General features: G+C 40.5%; 1 protein-coding gene across 3 annotated transcripts in view; it reads right to left on the bottom strand.

Annotated features, from left to right (window-relative positions):
- Positions 1-25,207, bottom strand: part of elp4 (elongator acetyltransferase complex subunit 4) — a 55,538-nt gene extending 30,331 nt beyond the window's left edge. For 2 of the 3 annotated variants that reach the window (XM_040011175.1, XM_040011176.1), the window contains exons 1-9: positions 25,008-25,206; positions 23,944-23,979; positions 16,673-16,794; positions 15,341-15,475; positions 13,793-13,929; positions 11,019-11,103; positions 8,057-8,245; positions 4,686-4,794; positions 2,334-2,440 (exon numbers count right to left, since the gene is read on the bottom strand). In XM_040011175.1, the coding sequence (XP_039867109.1) occupies positions 2,334-2,440; positions 4,686-4,794; positions 8,057-8,245; positions 11,019-11,103; positions 13,793-13,929; positions 15,341-15,475; positions 16,673-16,794; positions 23,944-23,979; positions 25,008-25,185 (1,098 nt within the window). In that variant the 5' untranslated portion in view covers positions 25,186-25,206. Of the gene's footprint in view, positions 1-2,333; positions 2,441-4,685; positions 4,795-8,056; positions 8,246-11,018; positions 11,104-13,792; positions 13,930-15,340; positions 15,476-16,672; positions 16,795-23,943; positions 23,980-25,007 lie in introns of all 3 variants that reach the window. The other variant, XM_040011177.1, reaches the window with a different exon arrangement.
- Positions 25,208-25,212: the final 5 nt, after the last annotated feature.

Genomic DNA, 25,212 nt, shown 5'->3' with positions numbered 1-25,212 from the left:
GCCCACCGAGGCAGTTAACCAATAGGTCAAACACAGTATACACTGAGCAATGTATGTGTGAGATGCACACCAGTAGACATATATACCCATACTCTGCAACAGTGAAGGAAGAGCATGTGCATTCATACCTTTGTGACATTTCTAACTCAGATGATGTACAAATTAATGACAGCGAATCACAATGCCAGAGAACACAACACAAAGCACATAATAGGGCATTAAAATGACTAATATGTGTTTTGGCTGATTTGATGCATGACTGGTGATACGATGTTCTCTGGAAAATTCCCTAACATATAGCAATGTCTCATAGGACTGTGATTGACATTTTATATTAAGTACGATCTTGTGTCAACAAGTGCATCCATTTTACAATCCTTAAAAAAATCATAGGTGGATATTGCAGAAGTTTTAAGCATATGTTATAAAGACACCGATATAGAAACGATATATATAAATCTTATAAAGTTTGTATCTGTCTTGTGTGAAACTTATATGAAAAGCATATAAGAGTGAAAACAGATATAAGATCCCTTGAAAAATTATATAAATGAAACTTGTATGTTTTGGATACTTCCTAAAAGAATATATGAAAGTAATGAGAAAGTGGCCACTTTCATGAGTGAATCATATAAGCCTTATATGATTCACTATATTAAGTAAGCCAAATCTTATGCAAGTCTTTTATAAGTTTTTACTATTTCTTTTCCATATGGGCAGCGCAAGAGTATGACTCCCACTCAGCAAAAAACTTCAATAAAGCTCCTTAAACAAGAAAGGCAGACAAAGCTTGGTCTTAACAATGTGCTGCTGGAATATATGACAGGGGATCCAGGCCCCACAGAGCTACTGGGATTCTCTAGGCCTCTGAACTCCTGGCCTGCCCAATACAGAGCCTAATTAAAAGACCATTTAGGATAACTACCTTGACTTTTACAAACCTAATAAATCACTGGAGTGGTATGTTGGGGAAATCAGAGAAAGGAGGAGGGATTGGGTCAGACAGAAGAAAGGGTTGGAAGGGCAGTTAAGGCGGGCAAAAAAATGAGAAAGGATTGACCATAAGATGGAGGGAAGTTTGGGGGTGGCACAGGCATTTCTCTCCTCCCCTACAAATCCTGGCTGAAACAATAGGAGTCACTAAGAGCCATGGACCAGAGGGTGTGATAAGGTAATGATAATGTAATGAGGACCAATCATGAGGCTGAGCTAAGAGGAGGGCCCCTTAATTTCTCTCTGGAGTGGCAGCTCAGTGACAGACTGATTGCTCTGCCCGAGAGTGATCGTGCAAAAGAGAAAGAATATGATCAATCATACATCAAAACGAATGAAGAAAGAGGAAGCCCATACAATCACCTAGGTACACACAGTAAAATAAAATGCAATCCAAGAAAACATTTCCACTCTAAATTCTACATAATTTCTATTATTGATGCCACAGTGGTTGTTGGTATAGGTGGTGTATTGCACTTCATTACATCATTTTGCTCTCTTGTGTATATAATATACTGGATAAAATGTTAGAAACATTCACTAATACTCTAATTAATTTTAAGTCATACATGCAAATGCACTAATGGGTCTTTAGATGTCACACTGGAATTTCAAGCTATCTTACATATTAAGGTAATGTTGCTCCTTATTAGAGTAAGCACGTAATCTGAGAGCTTTTCTTTCTCTCTGCAAACCCTGTTTGTTGCTGTTGCCTCATTCTTGTGGCTGAAAAACAAAAGTACTGAGTGCTAAACTAATGCAGGGTCACATCCTTGGATCAGAGTCATGGCTGGTAACAAATTAATGCAATCCCAACATAAAAACATAGAAAACTACATAATTAACTGTCATAAGCAGCAGAAGCAGTATTGTGTATTTATGATTATAGATGGATTTTTCTCACTTTGTTGCCTCTTGGCATTACACTCAAATAACTGTGGTAGCAACAGAGTGTAATCAACAGCTTCTCCTTTGATTTTGTCACCCAATAGCAGATAAAAGTAAACAAAGGTTGGCAGAGCTTCGCCTACGTGAGAGAGTTCTCATCTGCACGGAGCAAATGTAATCTTTCTTAATAAATAATTACTTTGTATCGACATCGCTTTTGGTTTTAGGTTAATGGCTACAAGGCAAGTTACAAATAATAATAATAATAATAATAGACCAGGGGAGGTAAAATCAGAGCAACTAAAAAATTCAAACATATTTTAAAAAAGAAAGAAAAACAAAAAAAATCTGATGAGATATCACATTATACAGGGTTTAACGGGTGTAACCCTTGGAATACTGCCTTTTTAATGAATAGATCCTGGTTATGCTGAGTACCTTTGACAACATACCTCAATACTGAACTGTTTTCTCTTGAGCTTAAAAGCCAGGTCCTTGTGGTCAGGGAGTTGGCTCGCCAGACAGTTCAGGTAAGGTACTTGGCGTACGTGTAGCAGGCCTGTGAAAGGAAGAGGGAGCAGATTAAACCTGAAATACCACACAAAGTAAGAGCTTCCTTTACTTCTTCCTGCCTTACTACTTCATTTATTACAGAGCATGTGTATTTTATTTGACTGTGCCAACAGAAAACCCCATTGTGTTTCTCATACGTGCCATTTTTTATATAAACATAAAATAAGTGACAGAATTTTACAGATTTACTGAGTTACTACCAACTAGCAAGAAATTAACCTTCATTATTATGCTCAATACCCCTATTTTGGAAGAATGCTGTTCCCCTGCACCTTTCAAGGTAACATTTTAGTATGTAGGCAGTAGCTGTATGAGAAGAGCTAATAAAAAATTGCTAGTGACCCCACGTTGACCTCAGCAAAAACTAATATTAAGTTTGATAAATCCATTCGTAAATGCAAGTCTTCATGTCTTTACAGTATTTTAGTAACAGATTGTATTTTTGAATGTTTCAAAGTTTTGCAATGGCTTTCAAATGTCTAACTGATCATTATAAGGTGAAGGATTTTTTAAAGTTTGGGGGTTTGTTTTGAAAATTTGCATCTGTACAAGAGGATTAAATGTAAGGCACAAATTAATTGTAAAATTACTAACAACTAAATCTGCAATAGAATATACTGAGTAAATGCCATTGGCAGACTGAAATGAAGAAGTATTTTATTCACATATCTGCATGTTAGACTTTTCCTATGATTTGGAGTATGAGCGAATGAAAATTTGCCAACTTACACTGGGACATACTAGAACAATAAGGACACAAGACAAAAACGCAAGCTACGGATTCTTACAAAGTTTTGGTGGATTTTTTCCCCCCACTCTTAGTCCTCAATTAATTCACCCCAGTTTTCTTAAAACTGGTTACATACTGTAAAAGTAGGGAGGTATAAATAAGTGTGAGAGAGAAAAGGAGTGATCGAGGGAGTAATGGAGAAAGGAAGACAGACATAAAAAGTGGGGGATGGTGGGTTCTCTCCTCTGTGCACTTGGGTGATTTCCCCTTGCCTGATTTGCAGTGACAGGCTTCCCAGCATGCTTTGAGCAGCCCTCAACTGCTGCCGCAAACACGCACGCGCCTCCGCACGCACACTCTCACACTCGTACCAGATGCGTTTGCACTCATGAACACACATCAAAACAATTGTACACGTAAATGTATTTCATAACCCAACCAGAGATTCTCTGGCTGGTTGAACAGGGCAAACATATATTTGAACAAGGTGTGCAAACAATATTAACTGCAAATTAAAAAGAACGTTCTGTTTTGTTTTTGCAAAACAAAATCATTAAAAAAAATTATACATCCTCACACTCATGTTGCATGAGCTGAAAAGCCACCTGCCCTCACAATGCAGAGGAATGTGATCACTGCTGGGATGTGTGATCTAAATAAAACATGCTGTTGGATGAAAACAAAATCTGCCATTGAATGTTTTCAATCTCATCCCTTCATCTGTCACAACTAGGGCCGTCTAACACGAGGGGGGGTGGAGGGGGGGTGAGAGGAAAAGCGCAAGAGCGAGTGGGAGAGTTCGAGAGGCACTGCTAAAAATACCCAACTCGCTTAAACTGACCTTTATGCGTGGAGGGTGTGATAGAGTGACAGAAAAGAGGAAAACATGCCGGAGAAAGAAGGAAAGATGAAACTGTACAGAAAAAGTGATGGTGAGGATGAGGAATGCAAACACAAACTACAGTGCCTGCCCTCCCTTCGTGTTTCCTTATTTCTTTCTCTCCAAGTGTCCCTTACCAGTGTCCTTTCCCCTACTGAAAGCCTCGCCCTCCATTTATTAGCAGAGCATGCTGGCCACGGAGACATTGACCGAGGGATAGAGCGATAGAGGCAGAGAGGAAGAGAGAGTGATGGTGAGAATATCGATTCCCCAGTGTTGGTCTGCTCTGCTCCAGAGCCTCAGGGGTATGGGACTGGGGATGAGAGTGGGCGAGGCGAGAGGGAGAGAGGCTCTGCTGGAGGGGGGAGGCAGGGATGGAGGGTGGGGGCAGTGGGTGCGAGGGAGAGGGGGTACAGCGTGGCAGCTGAATCCCCCCCGGCCTGTCTACTGAGGAGCACGTCTGATTGAGCAGCAGCACACTAACGCGCACTGACAGTCTGGCCTGCAAGGGGGCTGCCCTGCCTCCATCCACAGCCCAGCCTCAGCCTTAATGCACTGCCTGTATGTATGTGTGTGTATTTGATGGAAAAGAGACAGAAAGATAAGCGTGTGTGTTCTTACCATGGTAGTCTTTGTAGAGAGGGTTGGTCTCTCTCTCAGAGCCTTTGAATGATTCTAAGGCTATGGCATTGTCACATAGCCTGGTAATGTTGCCCATTAGAGCCCGGTCCTGTAGGACAGAGACAGACCAAGATTGAGGGAGGGAGGGAGGGAGGGGGAAAGAGACACAGAACATTAACAGGTAATTAAAAGCCTCCTGACGGGCCATCAGAGTTTCAATTAAATTAGGTCATCATTTCCTGTGACCAGGTCATTTCTGCCCATGGCTTATGTGAATGTGATGAGGGATAGAAGGGAAAGTAGTGATGGGGCAAACAAATGGAGATAAACCTTACGTCATAGATTTGAAAAAAAGAGAGAAAGAAAAGCATGGGAAAATGTGCCACACTGTAAATATTTTATTTCATCAAATGTTTCACGAAAAAGCTTATAGCTGGATAGCTGGTGCACAAACTTAAACCTGCACCCAGCAGGGGAGGACTGGGGAGAAGTTTGAGAAGTAACATAGGCTTGGAGTGGATAGCTCCCCCTACTGGTTTGCTCAGTGACTTGACAATAAAGTGGACAAATTAGGGCTGAATACAGTAGAGAAAAAGAATGAGGAAGGAATATACAAAAGGGTGGAAGCAGAGGGTAAAAGAGTGAAAGGGAGGAAGAGAGAGGGACATTGGGACATAGGGGGAGAGGGAGTCCTGCATTATTAATCCCCTTGCCTCCTGAATCATTCACATCCTTCTCTCTGTGTTGGCTGCCACCGCCTAATGCAGTTTTCATGCCTTCATGTCTTTTCCCCACTCTTTCTTCTTCCTTTTCATTTTTGTCCTACTTTTAAAGTATGCATATCCTACCAGTCAGTACCACCAGCACTTACAGAGAATCTGAAGTCACTCGTGCAGCAATTACAGCCAATTCGAGAGTTTCGATAAGCATTATTCAACACATTATTAAAAACACTAATGGCACAATATGACTCAGTATCTGAGCAATAGCCCATGAAAAACTTTATCTGTACAAATCTGTTTAGAGGATTATAACTCTTCTGTGTGCACATAAATAGATAGATTAGATTCCTTATCAAGGAGTGATTTGTTTCAAACTTTCCACATACAGCAGCTCAGTTTAATAGCAACAGGGCAGAATGAGGTCGGTAAGACACGCACATGCGCCTCAGCTTCTTGAGTTTTTAAAGCAATAAAAGAAATGCTCCCCCCTGCTGAATATAATTCTTTATATGCTATTTATAATTAATAAAGGGCTGTAACAAGACTCGTTTGAGTCCTGTAATTAAACTCTATGCTACCTCAATAAATTCAGATTACGTCAGTGCAAATCCCCTGAAACCCTCAGCTTCAGCGGATGACCACTGTCTGACAGGTCACAGAGAGGGCCCAATGTTCACCTTATGCTGCAACATTACAGCTAATGTTGTTTTCATTTGGCTGTTTGACTCAATGGCATACAACTAATGCCACTGGGTATACATGTCATCAACTATTAGACTGCATAAATAGCAAGTAAACAATCTTATTAATATGATCCCAACTCAGTCTGAGTGAGTTAAAGATGACTTTCTGATGATCAAAAGTTGAACAAAATGAAAATATGAAATATTCTCTTGAAGATATGCAAAGAAATAAAGTCAGTAACAGGAGTTATTTTACAATTGAAAAAACTGCTCTGCTCTTCGGAATTACAAGAATAGGCAAGTGCTATATTCATAGGTAAGACTGCAGCTTATATAAATGGTGTAGAGGCTATGTGGACATCTTTCTGAACGAGCTGCAATATTTACGTCAATCAGGACAACGCGTTAGTCTGAGCACCAGGTGAGTATAGATGAGAGTATAGATGCATTATGGGGAAGACTGTGAACTTTACATTTGTGTGTGGGATGGGTGTGGTAGCAGGACCAAGTAAGATTGAGGGGAACCGGGCTAAGACGAGCTTAATTAATATTTCAGATGGATTGTAGCACTGGGCTGCTGTGAGTAGGCTTTCAGTGAGTTGTTCAGCTTCCCAAGCTGCTCAATAATGCATTGAGTATTGTAGGCTAGCAGCGGTGGGCTAGCTGGCCAAGACAATAGAGCCTTGGCCAGGTAGCCCATTGCTACTAGTCTAGACAGTTTTCCAAAGGCCATACCTTCTCCATTATAACTATTTAAGAAATGCTCTGGCACAAAGAAACTCTTCTACCATGTCAAACTAATTTCTGTTATCAGTTTGAAATGAGTAGGTTTTACACACCACTGCCTTCAAATGATTAATCACTTTACTGAGTGAATGAAATTCACATTAATTGTATAACTAAATTATATAACTAATAATAAGGTCACATAGCCCTAATTACCTCTATGTTGGCTTAGTTACTGAACACCTGATTCAGTCCAAAATCTCCTCTCCTGTTCTTCCCCAACTCATTCACTTCTCTCCCCAGGGTGGAGGAGGGGGAGGGGACAGATTAAGGGTTTGGAAGCTTGGCCAGAGTGGGACAGGGGGACCGCTCCCACCACAGCTGACATCTGCTAGTTAGCCACTCTACCTTTTTTTGACTAGGCCAAGGCCGCTGTGCAGTGAGCACATATAGGCCTGGAGCCAGAGCAAGTTATGACAACACAGCTGTTCTGTAAGTTACTGACCTATATCTTTGTATAAAAGGCTCAGAAATAACAGTGTTTTCATGCTCTTGTGATTGAGTCAGTGAGTAAGAAAGTAGGGTGTTACAGTAAAAGAGTGGGCAGGTTGAAACATTTTGGCAGAAAGTCTCAGATGGCTTTTCTGGTGAGTGTGCTTCTGTGGTTGACTGTCTGGGGGAGGGCTGTGGTTTGCCATATGCCTCAGCAGATGACTCCATCTTCACACTGAGAGGCCAGACTGGACACAGGCGCATGCACGTGGACTCCCCCCAATTGCCTAACCACACCACCCACCTCCTCCCAAGATTTACACTTACAACTCGCAACTGCAAGGACTAATATTAGTAAGATAGTAAAATACATACACAGGCTCACACTCTGCTTAAAACTCTAATTTTAAAAACAGCACCATAAACCCCCTCACAGATTCAAAGGCCTTTAAAATAAGTATGCAACTGACTGTGTTTGCTGCAAAAGCATGGCTTCCAGGAAGTGGCCTGAGTCACACCAAGGTGACACTGAACTACAGGGTCAGGAGGATGACACAGTACAAAAGACTTCATACTATGCACTCTACTAATAAAAAAGACATAATCAAATCAAGTTTAGAACATCCCACTGGAGGAAAGAGACACAAGAATAAATGTTTTTGCACATCATAAAACTACCGACAAACCTCTTTCAAAAAGAGATTCTCAACTATGTTTAACTGTTTACACGTGTCAACCAGTGTTTTACCTGAATAAGATGAGAAGGAACAGTAACTACTGCAACTGACAGTGATGACCTCAGTAAGGCACGCAGTCCATAAAGAAAGGTAGTCAAGGCGTGGCTATGCATGGGGTCATCATGGCAACTCAGGTCATCATTCCACAAAGCTGACCCAAGAGAGTGAAGCCCAACACGCAAGATATTACGAGACATGGACTATAAGATAAAACAAAAACAAAAGAGAAAACAAACAGGGTCAGAAACACAGAAAATATTCAAGAAAGAGTCATGCAAATGTGTTTTATTTTACAGTACAGTCGAATGCAATAACACTGCTTCTGAACATTATCTGAGAACCGCTTTTAAATGATTTCAGTAAGCTGCCGTGGTCTTGGGTAGTATTCCCAAACTTTGGAAGAGAGCGAATGGACAGTCTGCTTACCAGCACAGACAATCCGAACACAGTGCCCAAACGTGACTGGACACAACTGCCCAATCACAGAAGCCATCTGACACACGCACAATGGACCTGTCAGACAGGCTTCCAATATGGCCGCCACCCAGAAACTCCAGCACATTCTTGGCACCACAGCGATGCGCTGCAGCCAAGGGGGCCTGGGTAAGGGTGGAGTGCCTTCCCTTGAAACCCCCCCACCTCACTACAAGAGATCAACGGTAACCCACTCTCATGGGCAAAGAAAAAAAGTGGCCAAACAGTGGTGGGATATATATATCACTGAAACTGAAAGAATGGAGGAGCCTGTCCAAAGTGTGAGAGTTTTTTAGCCTTTAGTACAATTGCCTTTTATTTGGGGTTTCGTAAGGATGGCTCCTAATTACTGAGGTGAGAGCCAAAAGTGATTAACAAAGTCTTGGCCTAAAATCTGCTCACTTTTTGCTTTTGTCCCCCAGTCTCTTCTCTTCTTTATCCCTCCCCCTCTATTATCTCAACCCTCCCGAAATCTCCTCTGCCCCACTCCCTCCTGCTTCCTCTCCCGACAACATGACCTAAGCTTCATTTGGGTCTGGAGCAGAATCACAGGGATCTTAGAAAAATAAACCCCATTGTTTCTGGGAGATTTTTTTACAGTCAACTCATGTTGACTCATGTTATTCACCACCAGTGCTTCATTTCTATACCTTACTATGCTTAAATATGAGTTTTATGTGCGCTTCCCTTAAGTCACTTTCTTTGTTGAGCAGTCTCTTCAATCACGGGTTTTGTGGGACACAGAATTAGAAATTTTTTTCTGATCCAGGAGATTTTTTTTTCTCTTCTTTCTCTTTTTAAGTGCCCTCTCTCACTGTCCCTCTTCCCTTCTGTTTTTCTTTTCCTTCATCTTTCTTTCTCCCTTTCCTATCCCTCAGTCATGTCTGTCCCGTCTGTAACAACTGAAAATAAAATAAAATAAATAATAACAACAAAGGTTGATCAAATGGACCAATACGGCAAGGCCGTGATGATCCATTTGGCAAAGTAAATCCATTGGGTATCCTTGTTGGTCTTCAGACAACAATTCTGACGGCTAAAGAACCAAATGGGACAGGCAAAAAAAAAGAAAAAAAAGAAGAAATTTATTTCTATGTGCAGCCCAGCAGGGGGGAGCTGTGGTAACATCAGTGTTGCTGTGGCAACATTAGCAAGGGAGGCCAAACTTAACTCCTATAGTTAAGCCTATAGAAAAATCAGGGAACAATGCCAATAAGGTCCAGCCAGAAGCCAGCCATATAGACTACAACAAGCCTGGAACCCCGACCTAATCAGCCAGTGTTTGTGGAGGCTCACACAACTCAACGGAATCCACCAAAAACATGCACAGGGAGATTAATCAACATTGTAATCTGTTATTTACAATTTATATTAAACCATCACAATATGAGCAGTCTCCCAAAAGCAGATAAATGAATCAACATAAAGATGCATACACACTATCATCCATACTGGCCTTTTTTCTGTGTGTGCCCATGTCGCCCTGTGCTAGTCTGCATTCCTGGACTGTGCCAACAGCACATCGGGCGGCCACACTGCTTTAATGATGTCAGCAGTTAATCTGGTGTGTGATTGACAGCGCTTGGGGAGGGAAAGTGGGGGGTAGGGGAGGTAAATCTTGTGCGTGAGTGACAGGGGGGGAGAGGTGGCTCCAGGTGACAAGCAGAGGGGTCACAGAATGTAGGTGAATAAGGCGTGCACATATGTGTGTGTTCATACATGCACATCCACGCACTGGATCACAAATAATAGAGTTTACATGCTTTTGTGTATGAACACTACTTATTAAGTGTTGTTTTAAATTAACAGTAGGACATTTAATAAACAAGTATGGAAAGTGAGGTAGATAAGGCCACAAATGCTTCTGGCACTCTGAAGAGAACCGGTGATTATTCCGAAGATTTATGTCAAAGATAAGACACACAGCTGGGAACACACAGGTGAGGTCAACCTGAGCGGGTGAGAAAGAGGTAAACAGGCTCAAGTAGTGGTTGGGGGTCACAGATGCAGATCTAGTATCTCCCTCTGTGCTACTCCAGTGCTTGTAACAAACATTTATATGAACAATAGCTTGTAATTAAAAGTGAGCTTAAGACGTGGTATTTGTAACCTGGTACAGTTTCAGAGTTCAGCATCGTTGCCATACACTGAACATAAACAATAATGCACACGAAACATGGTTTAGGTTATATCACAGAGATTTAGATCACCCAGCACTGATAAGTGTTTCTTTGAACATTTTAAAAACTGCAACTGGTTGAATGGGCAGAAAGGAGCAAATTTAAAACTGAAGGATCACCTGAAGTGGATCATATTTTTATTCGATTGTTTTGTTTACAGTTTTAGCCAAAAAAGTAAACCCATAGAGTTACATCTTTCTATGTGTATTAGATGTTTTTGTTGAAGGGACAGGCTGCAATAATTGAAAATACAAACTGTAATTGCAAAATCATCCATTTCCAGACTCTCAAATGAAACAGATATAATACTGGTTCTTACCATGGGGGTAGACAAATCAAAGCCTTCTCTGTGTATGACCTCTTGAAGGGACTTCAGCAATGCAGAGTAAGACTCAATCATGCGACTGGAGAGAGCACAGGGTAGGGCAGAAAGAATGGGAACAGTGAAGCAGACACCCAGAAAGAGAACACAAAAGGGTTATTTAATATATGTAAATTGTCACTGAGACTATTTTGATAAAACTGGGCCAAGCCTATCACCGCAGTAGTTTAATCGTCTATGACTGCAGCATGTTCTTCCTGACTGTGCTTTTCTGTGGCCACTGAAGCAGACGGATGATCCATATCAAGAGATCCAATTAATTTATTTGGTTGATTAAATTACAACATGACTGGTTCTCTGTCAGCTCCCTGAGGATCTGATTGTGCCGAGACAGACAGATAGACAGATGAGACGCGCATATGCACAAACATACGCACAGCAAAGATGATACGTGAGAAGGACAGGAGAATTAATGGGTTGATATCTAAAATTAACAGGGAACAGCATTTTGGGTTTAATCAGGGGTAAGATGTGCACCACTGTCAAAGGGCATACAGTGTTATCAGAGCAACATTTAGCAACAATCAAGGGACTTCCGTGTGTCTATAGGATGGCCGACAGGAATGTTAACCCCATCTTTTTACACAAGACCCTCCACTTAAGAACGCCCCACCATTGTAATGACCACTCTGTGGTAACTCACACTGGGCTGCTATGTCAGTTGTCAATTCGACCTGCAGGCTACAAAAGCTGATACACATAGATTGGTCACACGCCAATAGCCATGTATAAAGAACAGTAATACACACTCGTGTTGATTACACTTGGCCAAGTATATCCATGTACTCTATTTCAGTTATTCAACACAACAATGGTGCCTCCTGACCCCGCTGTGGCTAATGATAGAGCTGGCTTGGTGAAAGAGGGACACCTACCCTCCACGGCCTCTCTGCCCATGCCCCAGCTCTGAGGTAGGGGGCTGGGATGGTGTGACATGTAGTTGAGGAGGTTGCTACTGGTTGGCAGCCATTGTGAGAGGCAGCATTGTGTTTTAGCTACCCCTACTGAGCAGCCCTCATTCAGGTACCAAAAAGGTCTAGGTGCTTAGCTACAGGGGCTAGTGCGTCAGCTAATTAGGATCATGCACAGGGAAGCTTCTTTATCTCAGCGTTCCTATTTCAGCAAGGGAAGAAAAGAGGAGAGAACGGGGATGCTTGGTCTTAAACAACAGGATCTGTATCACCTAGAGAGCAATTTGTGCCAATTATGCCTTCAAGTGAAACGAAGCAATTTAACAGCTAGGGTATCAACATGGGGCTTTGGACACGTGCAAGGGGGAGTAGCCTGCTTAGGAGTTTGTGTGGTACATGTGCGTGTGCAATGCACTGTGTATGTGAGCACATGCATGTGTGTTAATACCGGGGCGGGCTTGGGGCACAATGCTGCAGTGCAGGTGTAGTTTCCCGCTGTCAAAATGCCTGTGAGATCTATAACCCATTCAGACACTACAACAGCACCACTATGTCAGGCTTACTCAGATTCATCAGTGGACAAGATTTTTTTTTCTTTTATGTTTTTCCCATTAGGCAATGTTGAGTTATAACAGCTAGTGGTGTCCACTTTACCATCCACACTTTTGAAAGTGAATGTTAACAAAATTCAGTGTATTGGGACAGTTGCTCTGCTAAAGAGTCTGTTTGCTGACATAAAAGAAGAGTGATACCATAAAGCCTCCTCCACATCCTCTGTGCTCCAGATTGCTATATTTACCCTGTGTGTGTGTGTGAGTGTGCCTTCGTGTGCACTTGTGTGTTCAGCAACACTCTTTGAGTAAAGAGCCTGCATGACCTCTGAACCCTAAGTACACTCAATGCAGGAGAAATCAAACAGACGCTGAGCAAACAAGGCCCTTATTTGAATAGACATACGCAACCTTTCCAAGAGCCTGAATGACTTGAGCCAGTGGCACGCTGCTCAGAACAGAAGACAAACCAGCCAGATTTTAATGAATTTGCATCAGTATATTTTTGAAAGTGGACATTTGACTCAAAAGTACAAAACAATGTGGATACTTTTGAGCAGGTATGCAAAAAGCACAAAAAAGCGATTTCAGCCTTACAGATATGACTTTTTCGTATTTTGAAGCAAATCAATGAAAAGCATAAACTATTAATGCAAAATTTAGCAAGATGCATGCTTGCTTTGCTGCTATAACTAATAAAAACACATAAACTTGACTGATTTGGGGAATAACAGAAAATTAGGAAATATAATAATCATGTTTCATATAATTAATTCAATAGCAGTGGATCCTAGACTCAAAAAGGGACATATACATGATAAATTATGTTTTGTAAGCCATTAAAAAATATACTGTGTAAAATTATAGACATTAAAAAATGTAATCAAGAAAAGAGAATATAATGATTATTAATCAAATAGCAAGGAAAGCAATTATACCTTGCAAGCCTAAAGTTTAATAATTTCCTACAAATCTTAACCAAAGGGAGAAACCTCAGTCCTCTCATACTCTCTTCTTTAATTCATGTGACAGTTACAATACAGTAATGTTACCTTAAAATGATGTTGGTCTGTTTGCATTGTACCTGTATTCTGTGAAAAATGCCATGTTTGCTTACCTGTGTTCTGTGGATGATGTCTTATTTGTATAACTGTGTTTTGTGGGTGGTGTCGTGCTTGTGTGCCTGTGTTCTGTGGATCGTGTCTCATTGGTTTCCATGTGTTCTGTTGATAGTGTCTTGTCCTTTTACCTGTTTGTTGTTGATGACTGGGTGGGATGTTCTGGAAGGTAGAAGCGGTGGCACTTGGCTGCCTGACGAATTTCTGGCTCCATTGTCTTGGAAACATCATAGTAATGCCCAAATCGGGAAGAAGAGGCCAGGGCACTCTGAAAAGGTCAAAGGGTCAATTTTTGGAAAGTGAAACAATAAAAAATCTAACCCAATTAATTTAAAAACCACTTTCAATAAAATTGGACACCTCTACCTGCTTTGAACTTTTTTAAATAATTGGTGTGTATTTAATGTTTTTCAAATAAGAATAGAACAGTTCACAAGAAAAAAAAACGTATTTGTTTTCCTAATTTGTAAAGAGTTTGTTTTTCCGCTCCATGGTAAAGCAATTGCATTGTTTATGGGTCATTCCTCCACATTCCTACAGCAGAGAAGTTAAATAACCACTATGACCACACTCTTAATCATTTCTTCACATAAATGTCCACTTCTGGCTGTGAAAGCAAACGCATCACGGACGCAGGGAAGGCGGATGTTTTCCTGCAGCTGAAAGAGAGAGTTTTAGCTCTTCTCTCTGAGTGAAACCAGGGATTCTATTGTTAAAGGGGCCCTTAATCTACTCCTAATCTGGATTAGGGCCCCCGGTGTGTCCCTCTCCTGGCGGGACGAGGGGGTCAGGAGGGCAGGGGGGTCAGGAGCTCATCTTCTCTTTGTGAGCTAGGCAACCCGCTTAGCGTTCCATCCCCGCCCTGACGGCCTCACCTTTGATCTGATGTCTTCATCGGGAGAGCAACTCAGTGGGCTATGCCAGGAGAGGTGTGTGTAAGGGGAAAGTAAGCGTTGACTCTGCGGGTGAATTTGGGATGCAAATCCTCTGGTTGGGCTTACTAGTGGTTTGTAAAGACGATTTTACAGGGGAAGGGGGAGAGGTGAGGAAAGGACACAGATATAAAGAAGTTTCCAGGGAGAGAGAAAGAAGGAGAGGATCCCCAGGGACACACTGTGTGCTGTTAATCCACATAGCGATATGGATTATAGAGCGACGGGGGTAGACTGCAGAGAAGTAGAAGGGGAGGGTCACCTCTCCTCAAAGCGGAAGAAAGAGTGTAGGGCTGCCGACCCTAGCAGGGGGAAAGGCAGGGATTTGGGGAAAGACAGAGGCGCAGGTCTGGGTCATAGGGTTGAGCGAGCAGACATGTCAATGCACAGGCTGCAAAGTACTCTTGTTTCCCAGGCTAAGCAGGGGTGCAGGCGTGTGTATATGTGTGTATATGCGAGTTGGGGACCAGTGAAAAGCCTACCTATTGCCAGTTAAGTGTGAGTAATCTGGCCCAGCTCTGAAAGGAGAGGCTGAGGCCTCATTCACCCCACAAAGGAGTTTAGAAGCTGATAGATTTAGTGGTTGAGACAATTGCCAAACCACTAAAGACCAGAGTGCCAGTGCAATCCATTGGCAAATCATCATTAACAGAGACACATTTTGAACTTTTAAGAATTAAAAAAAGATTACCTTTACTCCAACACAATAGGAGACATTATATATAATGTATATATCAATCTGACTACCTGTACTTTAGGTAGATTCTGATAGCGCCAGGCAATCTTCATAGCATCCAAATTGTCCTGGGGTTCACAAGACAGCCTGGGCTGTTCCACAGGCTTGTGAATGGCCACATCGTCCAAGATGGGAGCAGGGAGTTCCTGTTCAAAACAGTACATTACACTTCATGTAACTGGTATAAGGGTTAGTTATTTCTATTGGCATGGAAATTTTGAGTAGAATATGGGGACTATAGGAAAGTCCCAGTGTAAGAAGATGTTGTTGAACCTGGGCATCAGTTTATTATGATAAAAAATATTTTTTAAATCCATATAAAAGAATTAAAATAAACAGATACCTGGCATTATTACCAGTGGTGGGTCAAAAACTAGATCCTGAATGATTTAGCATCATAAGTGCCAATGAGTTTCTAATAACATGGTTTTTATAAAAGTTTATGTGCAGGCCAAATATTTTAAACTAAAAACAACTGTAGTGGCAACACAGCAGCATATATAATCATGTGTATTACATTACAAAAAAATAATAATCTAAAGACTGACTCATTGCAGAATTCAATCTCAGTTTCTAAGGCTTAACATAAATACAATATGGAAAGAGATCCTGATAAGAGACTCAAAACTAAATCTCTCTAGTTAAGTAACAACAATACTACAGTGCATCACAACTTCATTTCTCCTTCTAAGCACTTAACTGCATCTTATGGTAATCCATAAAGAGGAACCTTAACATCAGAAAACTAGAATACTGCAAATGTAGCTGTGAAAACACTAAATGATGTGATATATTCCCATTGGGAGCCCCCCTCTCTTAATAAGTCTTTGATATGTAAAGAGAGGGTGACGCCATGACCCCTCCCACTATCAATCAGTGGGAGAGAGGCCCCCCTCCCTTATGCGGGGTGGCAATCAGCTTCTGGGGCTATGGTGCTCCTCACAAAGTGATACGTCGGGAAACATTTCAACAATGCTATAACCAGGCCACCCTCGACCTCCCAGATACCCCCATTGACCCTGACACATGTTAGCAAAAGCTGTGTGCCTGCACTGTAAAGCAGGTGGGGGTTTATATTATGAGCACAAAAAAATCTATCATATCTGTGTATATATATATATATATATATATATATATAAATTATACAAACATCCACAAGTACTTTCCAACATTCAAACAAAGTTCTTTTTGTTTGACAGTTGTACGGGAAAATGTTAAAGCAGACATAACAACACAAGGCCACCTTGGCGTCAAAACTCGCAGCTTAGAAAAATAAATCATCCTCTGCAGTACCTCAGTTTCATTTCAAGTTGTTACAGAATTGCTGACACCTCCCCTCATACCTGTAAGATGTCATCAGGGTTATCTTGAGCTGATGCAACAAAAAGTTCATGCCGACACACCACTCCTTCTGCCAGGAAGTACTTGAGGATCATGCGAGAGTAGCTATCAAATCGGTCCTCCTCTAAAAAGAAATATTGATAAAACAAAGACAACAATAATTAGAATTTGATAATAAGTGGAAAAAAATCTCTGTTTAATGCCAAACTGTTTAATGCCAAACATTGTTGATATTCTTTCCTTCTTCAACATTCATTCACACATCACAGATCCAGCAGTTCATGACCACATCACAACTGCAAACTGTAATTGATGTAAGGACCACATTCTGGTTACCTTAAGAGGGACATGAAGTGGCAATCGACATGTCACAGGGACATGTAGTGTGATCTGACTATCAAAGTGGAGATGACATCTTCACCTTTCTTGTTAGGGTCTTAAAACAGTATTTCTATCATTTCGCCACACAGCAGTGGAGGTGAGACAAAGACACCTGCCTTAAGCATTCACCTGGACCCTCCCACTAAATGGAAAGGTACTACAAGTGACAAGAGAAGGCAGAAGTAGGATAAGGTAGGAGCTTCTCTCAAAATGCTTCCTGACACAGGTTCACATGAATCTCTCAGATTTTTGTGTGCATTCAAGTGGCAATGGCATCCTTTCACTATCATTCTCACATCATTTCCATCAGGTGTAGTTAACAGTGTAAAAAGTTAGTTGTGCACGGTGGGCAGATCTCTGCTCTGAGGGGTGACATTAGAGCCACATTAGAGGAGGCATTAAATGGACCGGCACATAATTCTAAACAGCAAACACACTTTCCCAAAAGTAGTCTTTGTTCTTGCGTACAAAGCAGCCACCCGTCCATTCCTCACCCCAAACCAGCAGAAAAACCTGCATCATCAATATGAAACCCTACAGAGCAGGGCCCAGAACCCTTCACAGCATGCTATTGCTGCTTCCTGTCACAATCACCATTTTGTAAAGATTTCATAGGCCTCTCTTCACAATGACAACCAGTGGGCACAAGGACAAAGGCAGCAGTGACAGTTGAAGGTAATGGGCATACAGCTGACAGCTTGGGAATGACATCCTGAGGTGTCATCCTCGAACATCCGGAGAATTCCCTTCTCCTCCCACGTTCCTGGTCCAGGTCCTCACCTACGGACTCAGGATGGCTAAGGAAATTCCATGGCTCTTCAATTTGTTGTCGGTGGGGCTCCCTGTTCTCTTATTGATGGGTTTCTAGGTCAGCAGGCCTTTGTGGCTTTCAGCAGGCCCCACAAAGACTCCCAGATGGGCCCTCTCAAGATGGGGCCTATTGTAGTTGTGTTTCTATGGGAGCCTTACAAATGGAACCTCCAGGAGTCATTAGGCAGTTGAGGCGGGGGGTATGAGGAGGAGGCGGGAGGTGGCAGGGTATAGGAGCAACAGGGGGTGGGGGACAGTCATATCTTTGAGGTAGATCAGTCACTCTGGACAGTCATGGGATGATTTTTTCCCCCCATCTTTGTTGTTTTGTTTTTTTTTGGTTATTCTGACTAAGGTTCGATAAAGGGGAATGCCTCTGCTTCATTTGCCTTCAAACAAGGGAGCAGGAGAGAAAGAGTCCTGAATCATATCTACTAAAGCTGCAGGGGAGAAAATATCTAGGTCACAATGTTTCCCCTTGTATGTCTTTGGTCCATAAAGTACTATTATTATTATTTCTGCTGAGCAGCTGAGTTAAATTTAGGACACACAGCAGGTAAACAAAAGAATACAGTTGTTTAAAAAAGCTTTCAAAAAGTGAATCACTACTATAAACACTACTACAAATAAGGGTTAATTTAGCAGCATTTGCAAGCCTTTAATGTCTATTAATGTATCTCCAATGGCAGGGTTCAACTCACAACTGCCATTTGTCTTTGCGCAGTTTATTAATGTTAGACCTATGGTGTTATGATTTTTCTGACTGATCACCTTGACACCAAAAAAATGTACCTTTAAAACATATTTAAAATATTTGTGTCCTTAAAGCTCAGATAAGAAGCTATTCATACAGAAAATACATAGAAAAAACATCTCTATTTCCTCCAAAAGAAAATACTTTTATTTTATATGTAAGTCTTATAAGACCTACATGATTCATGTTATTGTTCACATTTCCCTCATAACATACACTTGATTTATACGTAATTATTATCGTGTTTTAACAGAGAACCTTTACTTGATTTTTCTTTGCTTTTATCACTTCTTATAAAGTTTTTTGTTTACCATATATTACGAAGGAATATTAACGTATATGTGAGCTATATTAAGCCTTAACTGAGTTATTTATCACCAAGAATACTCATTCAACCAATAAAAATAATTTTGCTTTGATTTGGCAAAAAAACGAGTGATTTTCACATCTCTTTCAGTAGGCTCTGGGACAGTTTAATATTAAAACGTACTAAGTTTAAAGTTTCAAATATCTAATCTACGGCTGTCACATCAGAAATAAAAAAAACTAAAGTGAAAATGTTTATTTTATTGCTTTGTGCTAAATCCCAATATTAATCACTTTCTGTAGCATTAATCTCTCGTCTTTTGCTATTAGATTTTTTTTGTGTTCTATCATCATTAATTGTTAATGTCTCCAACTGAAGTAGGTGGCACTCGTAGGGATCATTTTGTGCAGAAAAAAAACAGTCATATGACTTGTGAAATCCTCCTTTTTTATGCGAGCATGCACATAGCTTGAAGTTGTCAACTACTGTTGCCTGTTATCTCTGACTGGGGATTTAGATTTTGTCAAGCCAGCTAACACAAAGAAAACCCAGCTATGTTGAACTTCCTTACTTCATAGTATACCCTTCAGTTATCTTTTGTTTTTCATCTAAATCTGACTAAACTGAACCAACTGGCATCCAACCAACTCTTACAACTGAGTTTGAGTTGTGAGTTACTTCAGGATTGTCCTTTTTATCGCATATTTAAGTTATATCGTTCAAGCCACCTATGCCACTAAGCATCCCGGTGGAAATTCTACCATAATAATAACAGTTAAACATGTCATCTTCTCAATCACCATCCACATTGTGGTCAATTCTCAACATAGTCCATATGTATATAGTCAAAGAGCACCTTTATTCACGTGTCATAAAATGTAGTGAAATTTAACGGTGATGGCTGATTAAAGAAAAGAGACATTTACTAAAACTATAAGAATGAGACCATACATGACCAAAATAATAAAAGCTTGGAGGCTTTGTTCCTCCTCTTGCAAAAAACACAGAGATGAGAGATCTTCAGACAGCAGCCATACTGGACTGATCCCCCTCTGGATGACAAATCAGGATGGACAGCTCAAGACACTTCAAAGGCAGACAACGACCAGTCTGATAATTTTATGTCTGTGTCTCACAAACAGGCCATCACAGCTAAAGGGGCAGAGTGTAGGAGACGACTGCCTGAAACAAACACAAACAAACACACACTCCAAACTCCCCCCATTCCACCCACCCACACAACAAAACAGACACAGAGACACCACAGTGTGCACACACACACCATCTCTCTCTCTCTCTCACACACACACACACACACACACACACACACACACACCACTCTTTGAGAGACAAACACAAGAGAATGCACACACACGCATTTCACCTTTACTGTGTCTCTCATTACCAGATGAAACCAACCGTACATTGATTCACAAAATGGAAGGGAAGAACGCATTAGTGTGTAATCACTGACTCCTGCATCGATTGGGGGGATGAATTAAAGGGCAAAGCAATATCATCAGTTGGTATAGGCCTTGGCTACACACAAATTACAGCTTCAAGGGGAAACATGACTATCTTAACCTTACTGTCCACCAGTGCATATAGCCTAGCCTATGATGAATGATAATAATAACAATAATAATACAGTGGAAGACATTTATGTCCCCAGAAAATCCACTTGCTTTGAATGTAATTCTGAAAAGTTCTATAACACATCTGCAGATGAGCATATTAATTAAGGATCACAGTAAAAGTGTGAACACCTGGGATTCTAACTGGAGACCAAAGGGTCATCAGTCTATTTGCCATTCTGCTAGACAGCGACATGTTAAAGACAAAGATGGAGAGAACAACCAACAATATTGTCAGCTGTAGCTTGCTGATTTCATTTCAGGAATACATTTAATTTTGGCTCTACACGAATTAATATATGAATATAAGAATAAAGAATAAGAATAACTTTATTGATCCCAAAGGAATATAGAGGATAAAGTAACTATGTGCCTTGAAATCTCTTCATTGAAACTGCTGTGGAGAGTTTCTAAAAAGCTAATTATGCAACAGACTGAATTCAAAAAGGCAGAATTTCGTGTCTTCTATATTAATCACATAAAGTGGAATATTTTAAAACCTTTTTTTCTTTGAATACCTGAAATTATTAGATTATTTATCTCTGTGTTCAGGTAAATTACTACTCGTGCTGCAAAAATATCGTATACATCTTGGTGTCATTCAGTATAAACAATCGCAATCATGATGAAGACTGCTGACTTGAAAGTTGTCCACATGATGATTACCGACATACTCCACAAGGACCATAAGACAAAGAAGGTCACTGCTTAAAAGGCTGGCTGTTCTCAAAGTGCTGTATCAAAGCATATTAATGTTAACTTGACTGGAAAATGTGACAGGAAAAGATGAACAAGAGACAAGAAAAGGAATGCCATTGAGAAGATTTTCAAGAAAAGTTGATTCAAGAACTTAGAAAGCTTTGTAACGGGTGGACTGAAGCTGTTGAGCACTGTAAGTCATGTTTTTCGAATTTTCCAGTGGATTCAATATCATAAGGCCGACCCTACTGGGCAATAAGCTGAAAGTGATGCAGGTGGATGCCTCTCTTGTGTCCTGGATTGTTGAGCACCTGACAGAAAGACTACACTATGTGCATCTTCAATATTGTGTGTCTGAAAAGGTGATCAGCAACACTGGGCACCACACGGGACTGTCCTCTCCCCTTTCCTGTTTACCCTCTACACCACAGACTTCAGCCACTACACAGAGACCTGCCATCTTCAGTATTCTGATGACTCTAGAATGGTTGAATGCACCTTTGAGGGTGATGAGACAGAGTACCGGGCTGGTGGACTCCTTTGTCACATGGTGTGAGCACCATCATCTGCAGCTCAATGTGACAAAGACCAAAGAATTGATGGTGGACTTTAGGAGGACCAGGAAACCTGTGATTCCTGTTTCAATCCAGGGGTTCGATCTGGACATTGCGGAGGACTATAAAAACCTCGGAGTACACATTGATAATAAGCTGGACTGGGTTAAAAACACCACTGCACTCTACAGGAAGGGATGCAGGGATGGAGCTGGATGGAGCTCCCTTAAAGTAGTGTTGGAGAGATGGATGTTGTCCAAGATAAGGACAATGATGGACAACAGCATTGTGGGAAACATCCACTCCCACCCAGACCATGATGTGCTGACCAGTCACAGGAGCATGTTCAGTGAGAGAATGACATGACCCAAATGCACCACTGAACGACATTCCTGCCTGTGGCTCCCAGTACAACTCCTCCATGTAATGCACAGTACACAAGTTACACCCTTTTGAACATCCTCTACAGTGAAAACAACAAAATAACAAAGCTTTTAAAGTTTACAGTTTAGAGTAGAATGTCAATCATATATCTTTAATCTTTGTAATATTCTGGATATTTATAATTGAGCTATTTGTATATATTAGAGCTATTTCTTATATTTTGTATGTTTGTAATATGTTGTATTATTTAATTTAATTTAGTAAAATAAATATAAAAACCTAAAATTCCTTTGCACACATATTGAGGCTTAATATACAGTAAGGTGAAGATGAAAGTTTCCACATAGCTTTATGCAGTCATGTGAAAAACTAAGTACACTCTTACTGCTTCCATAGGAATTAAAAGGGTGCTGCTAATCAAATGAACTTGAATAACTTAACTCACTTAACTGTCTGTCAGCAAGTGTGACCACTTCTGTAAATAATACTAAGAAGGAAAGACAGCAGCAAAATCAAACAGCTTGGAGTCCACAGTGAGAAACATTGCTCTCAACTGGAAAACAGTGAAAGTCCTAGCAAATTCATCCCAAGGCCAGACCTACATCTCAGAATCCAGAGGGCTTAGTTAGCATGTTAAATGTTAAAAGTTCATGACAGTGCAGTTAGAAAAAGACTGACCAAGTATGGCTTGTTTTTAAAGAACCTTAAAAGGCTGTAAGAGAGCAGTGCATGAACACATACCCACAAATCTTAATGAACTGAAGCAACATTGTAAAGAAAAGTAGACCAAACTTACTCACAACAATGTGAAAATGATTCTTTCAAGTTATTGCTGCTAAAAGTGGTTCTATAAGCTGCTGAATCATGGGGTATATACTTAATTTTTCACATAACTACAGAGTCCTGAGAAAACATTCTTTTTTATATGACTGTATCAAGAAATTATTTTGTTGCACAAACAATTTTATGGCAGAAATATAATTTATAAGAAAAGGAATCAAAACAATTTTAGGGCTGCCAAAGCTTCACTTTTGACCCAAAATTTTAGGATTAAACTTCCTGACAGCTGTGGGCAGCAGGGATATGTTTAACTGAGTTGGAGTCTGATTGAAGGAAGCATGTGAAGTTTGTATATTTGTTGCATTGTGGCTGGACAGATCCTTGCATTCACAACAAACTGCAGTGGATGCAGACATCCACACAAAGCCTCACAAACACGTTCTATTGATTCAATTCAAGTCACTCAGCAGACCCTAGCATTTTTGAAGATGTGTGGAGTAAAACACTGGAGCAATAATAATAATAGGAAGAAGAAAGACGCTGAAAAATTACAGTGTCTGTTTGATGGTTAGAACTATTTGTTACTTGGACCCCTAAATATTTAATTAGCTTTTAAGACTGATTTCAAGCTTTCTCATATTGAGCCCATTCAACCTGAATTAACAGGATAGCTAGATAGTGAGCTAGCTAGCTAGCTAGATCCTTTATTGCCAGAGTAGCAACACATGTCTGCTACCACATATCTCAAAGACCAAACCAATATTTAATCATAATAAAGTTAATACATGTATAAATAACAGCCACTAACTAATTAGCAAGTATGCAACACATAGATAACATCATACTGGCATCACTGTACATTAAACAGTCTTATAGCAGCTGGTAAAAAAGGACCTCCTCTTGCTCTTTGGTCCAATTAACAGAAACCATAAACTAGTCAATACTTAGAAATTTAAAGTGACATGCTCACCTATGAGAAGCACTGTTCCAACTGCTAATCCACCACCTGTTTGCGGAAACAAAAAACAAAATATTGTTTACATGTTAGTCTCATATACACAATATGTCCAAATCACTATGAACCCTCCCTTTGATCAACTGCTGCTAACATCTCTGTTCTTTTGGATCTACACAAGAGACACTTAGACTTGTCACTATGTCAAATGAACCCATGAACCCAGTGAGCACAACAGCAACTCTCTACAAGTTCCAAGTCGTGACAAGATTATGTTTCCACGAGCACTGCCAATCACTGTTCAGTAAAGACGCATCAAAACATTTGTCTATGTCTGTTCAACCAGGAACTGTACTTGCTGTGAAAAACTATTTTGATGGCCACATCAGCTGCTCATCTGACAAAACGTTTGTCAAATGACAAATTAGAACGACAGGTGCAACATACTGACAGACAGGTAAACAATTAACAGACAGTACAGTTGCCACAAAGGTTCTGTCATAACTAGAGAGTATTTTGACGTTGTGGAGAAATATTTTTTCACAGGTTTAGCTATCCTTTTTTTTGCTCCATTTAACCCACACCTAACCTAAGACTAAAGTGGCCTTAATAGATTTAGTCTGAATTAAGAAAAGCAACAACTCAGCAGTTGCCACACTATCGAATTAGCTTACCACAGTGCAAGACAACTAATAAGAATGTAACTGATTATATAATGTCCACAAAAAGTAACAGGGAAATGGATTTAACTGGGAATGAATAAAGCCCACTGGATATTTTGTTATAATCAACATTTATTGTGAAAATTACCTAGTTGTTTTCACTGTTTTCTCACAGACAGTTCTTCCATCTAGTACTAATTAGAAAATGCATTATGCGTTTAAAATAAAAGCATATTTGTCTTGTCCTGGCAATGTCAAACGTCATAACTCGTCCTTAATATAATGGCTTTTCTTCTCATTCTCATTGCATTGATAATATGAATACAGTACGTTGCAGTAACGTGAAATCCAGCATGCGAAAGTTAGATTGAGAAATACTGCTAGCCTTTGTAGCTAGCATCCTAATGATAGACTGACCGAGCAAATAGTCGAGTGACGTGACACCGGTGGAGACTAGGAGCTGTCCATTTTGAACCGAAGGTCTAGTACCAGGTATGGATATTAACTTGCTCCTTGTTTTCTTCTGAAAACTCGTACTATTGAACGGTGGACGTTCGGCTGAGGGTTTACCCACACTATTCACGGGGGCTGCCATACTGTCAGTAACGTGCTGACGCGTGCT

Source organism: Simochromis diagramma, unplaced genomic scaffold (genome assembly GCF_900408965.1).
Source record: "Simochromis diagramma unplaced genomic scaffold, fSimDia1.1 OVJJ01000603.1, whole genome shotgun sequence".
Taxonomy (NCBI): domain Eukaryota; kingdom Metazoa; phylum Chordata; class Actinopteri; order Cichliformes; family Cichlidae; genus Simochromis; species Simochromis diagramma.
This window is presented reverse-complemented; position numbering and strand designations above follow the sequence as displayed.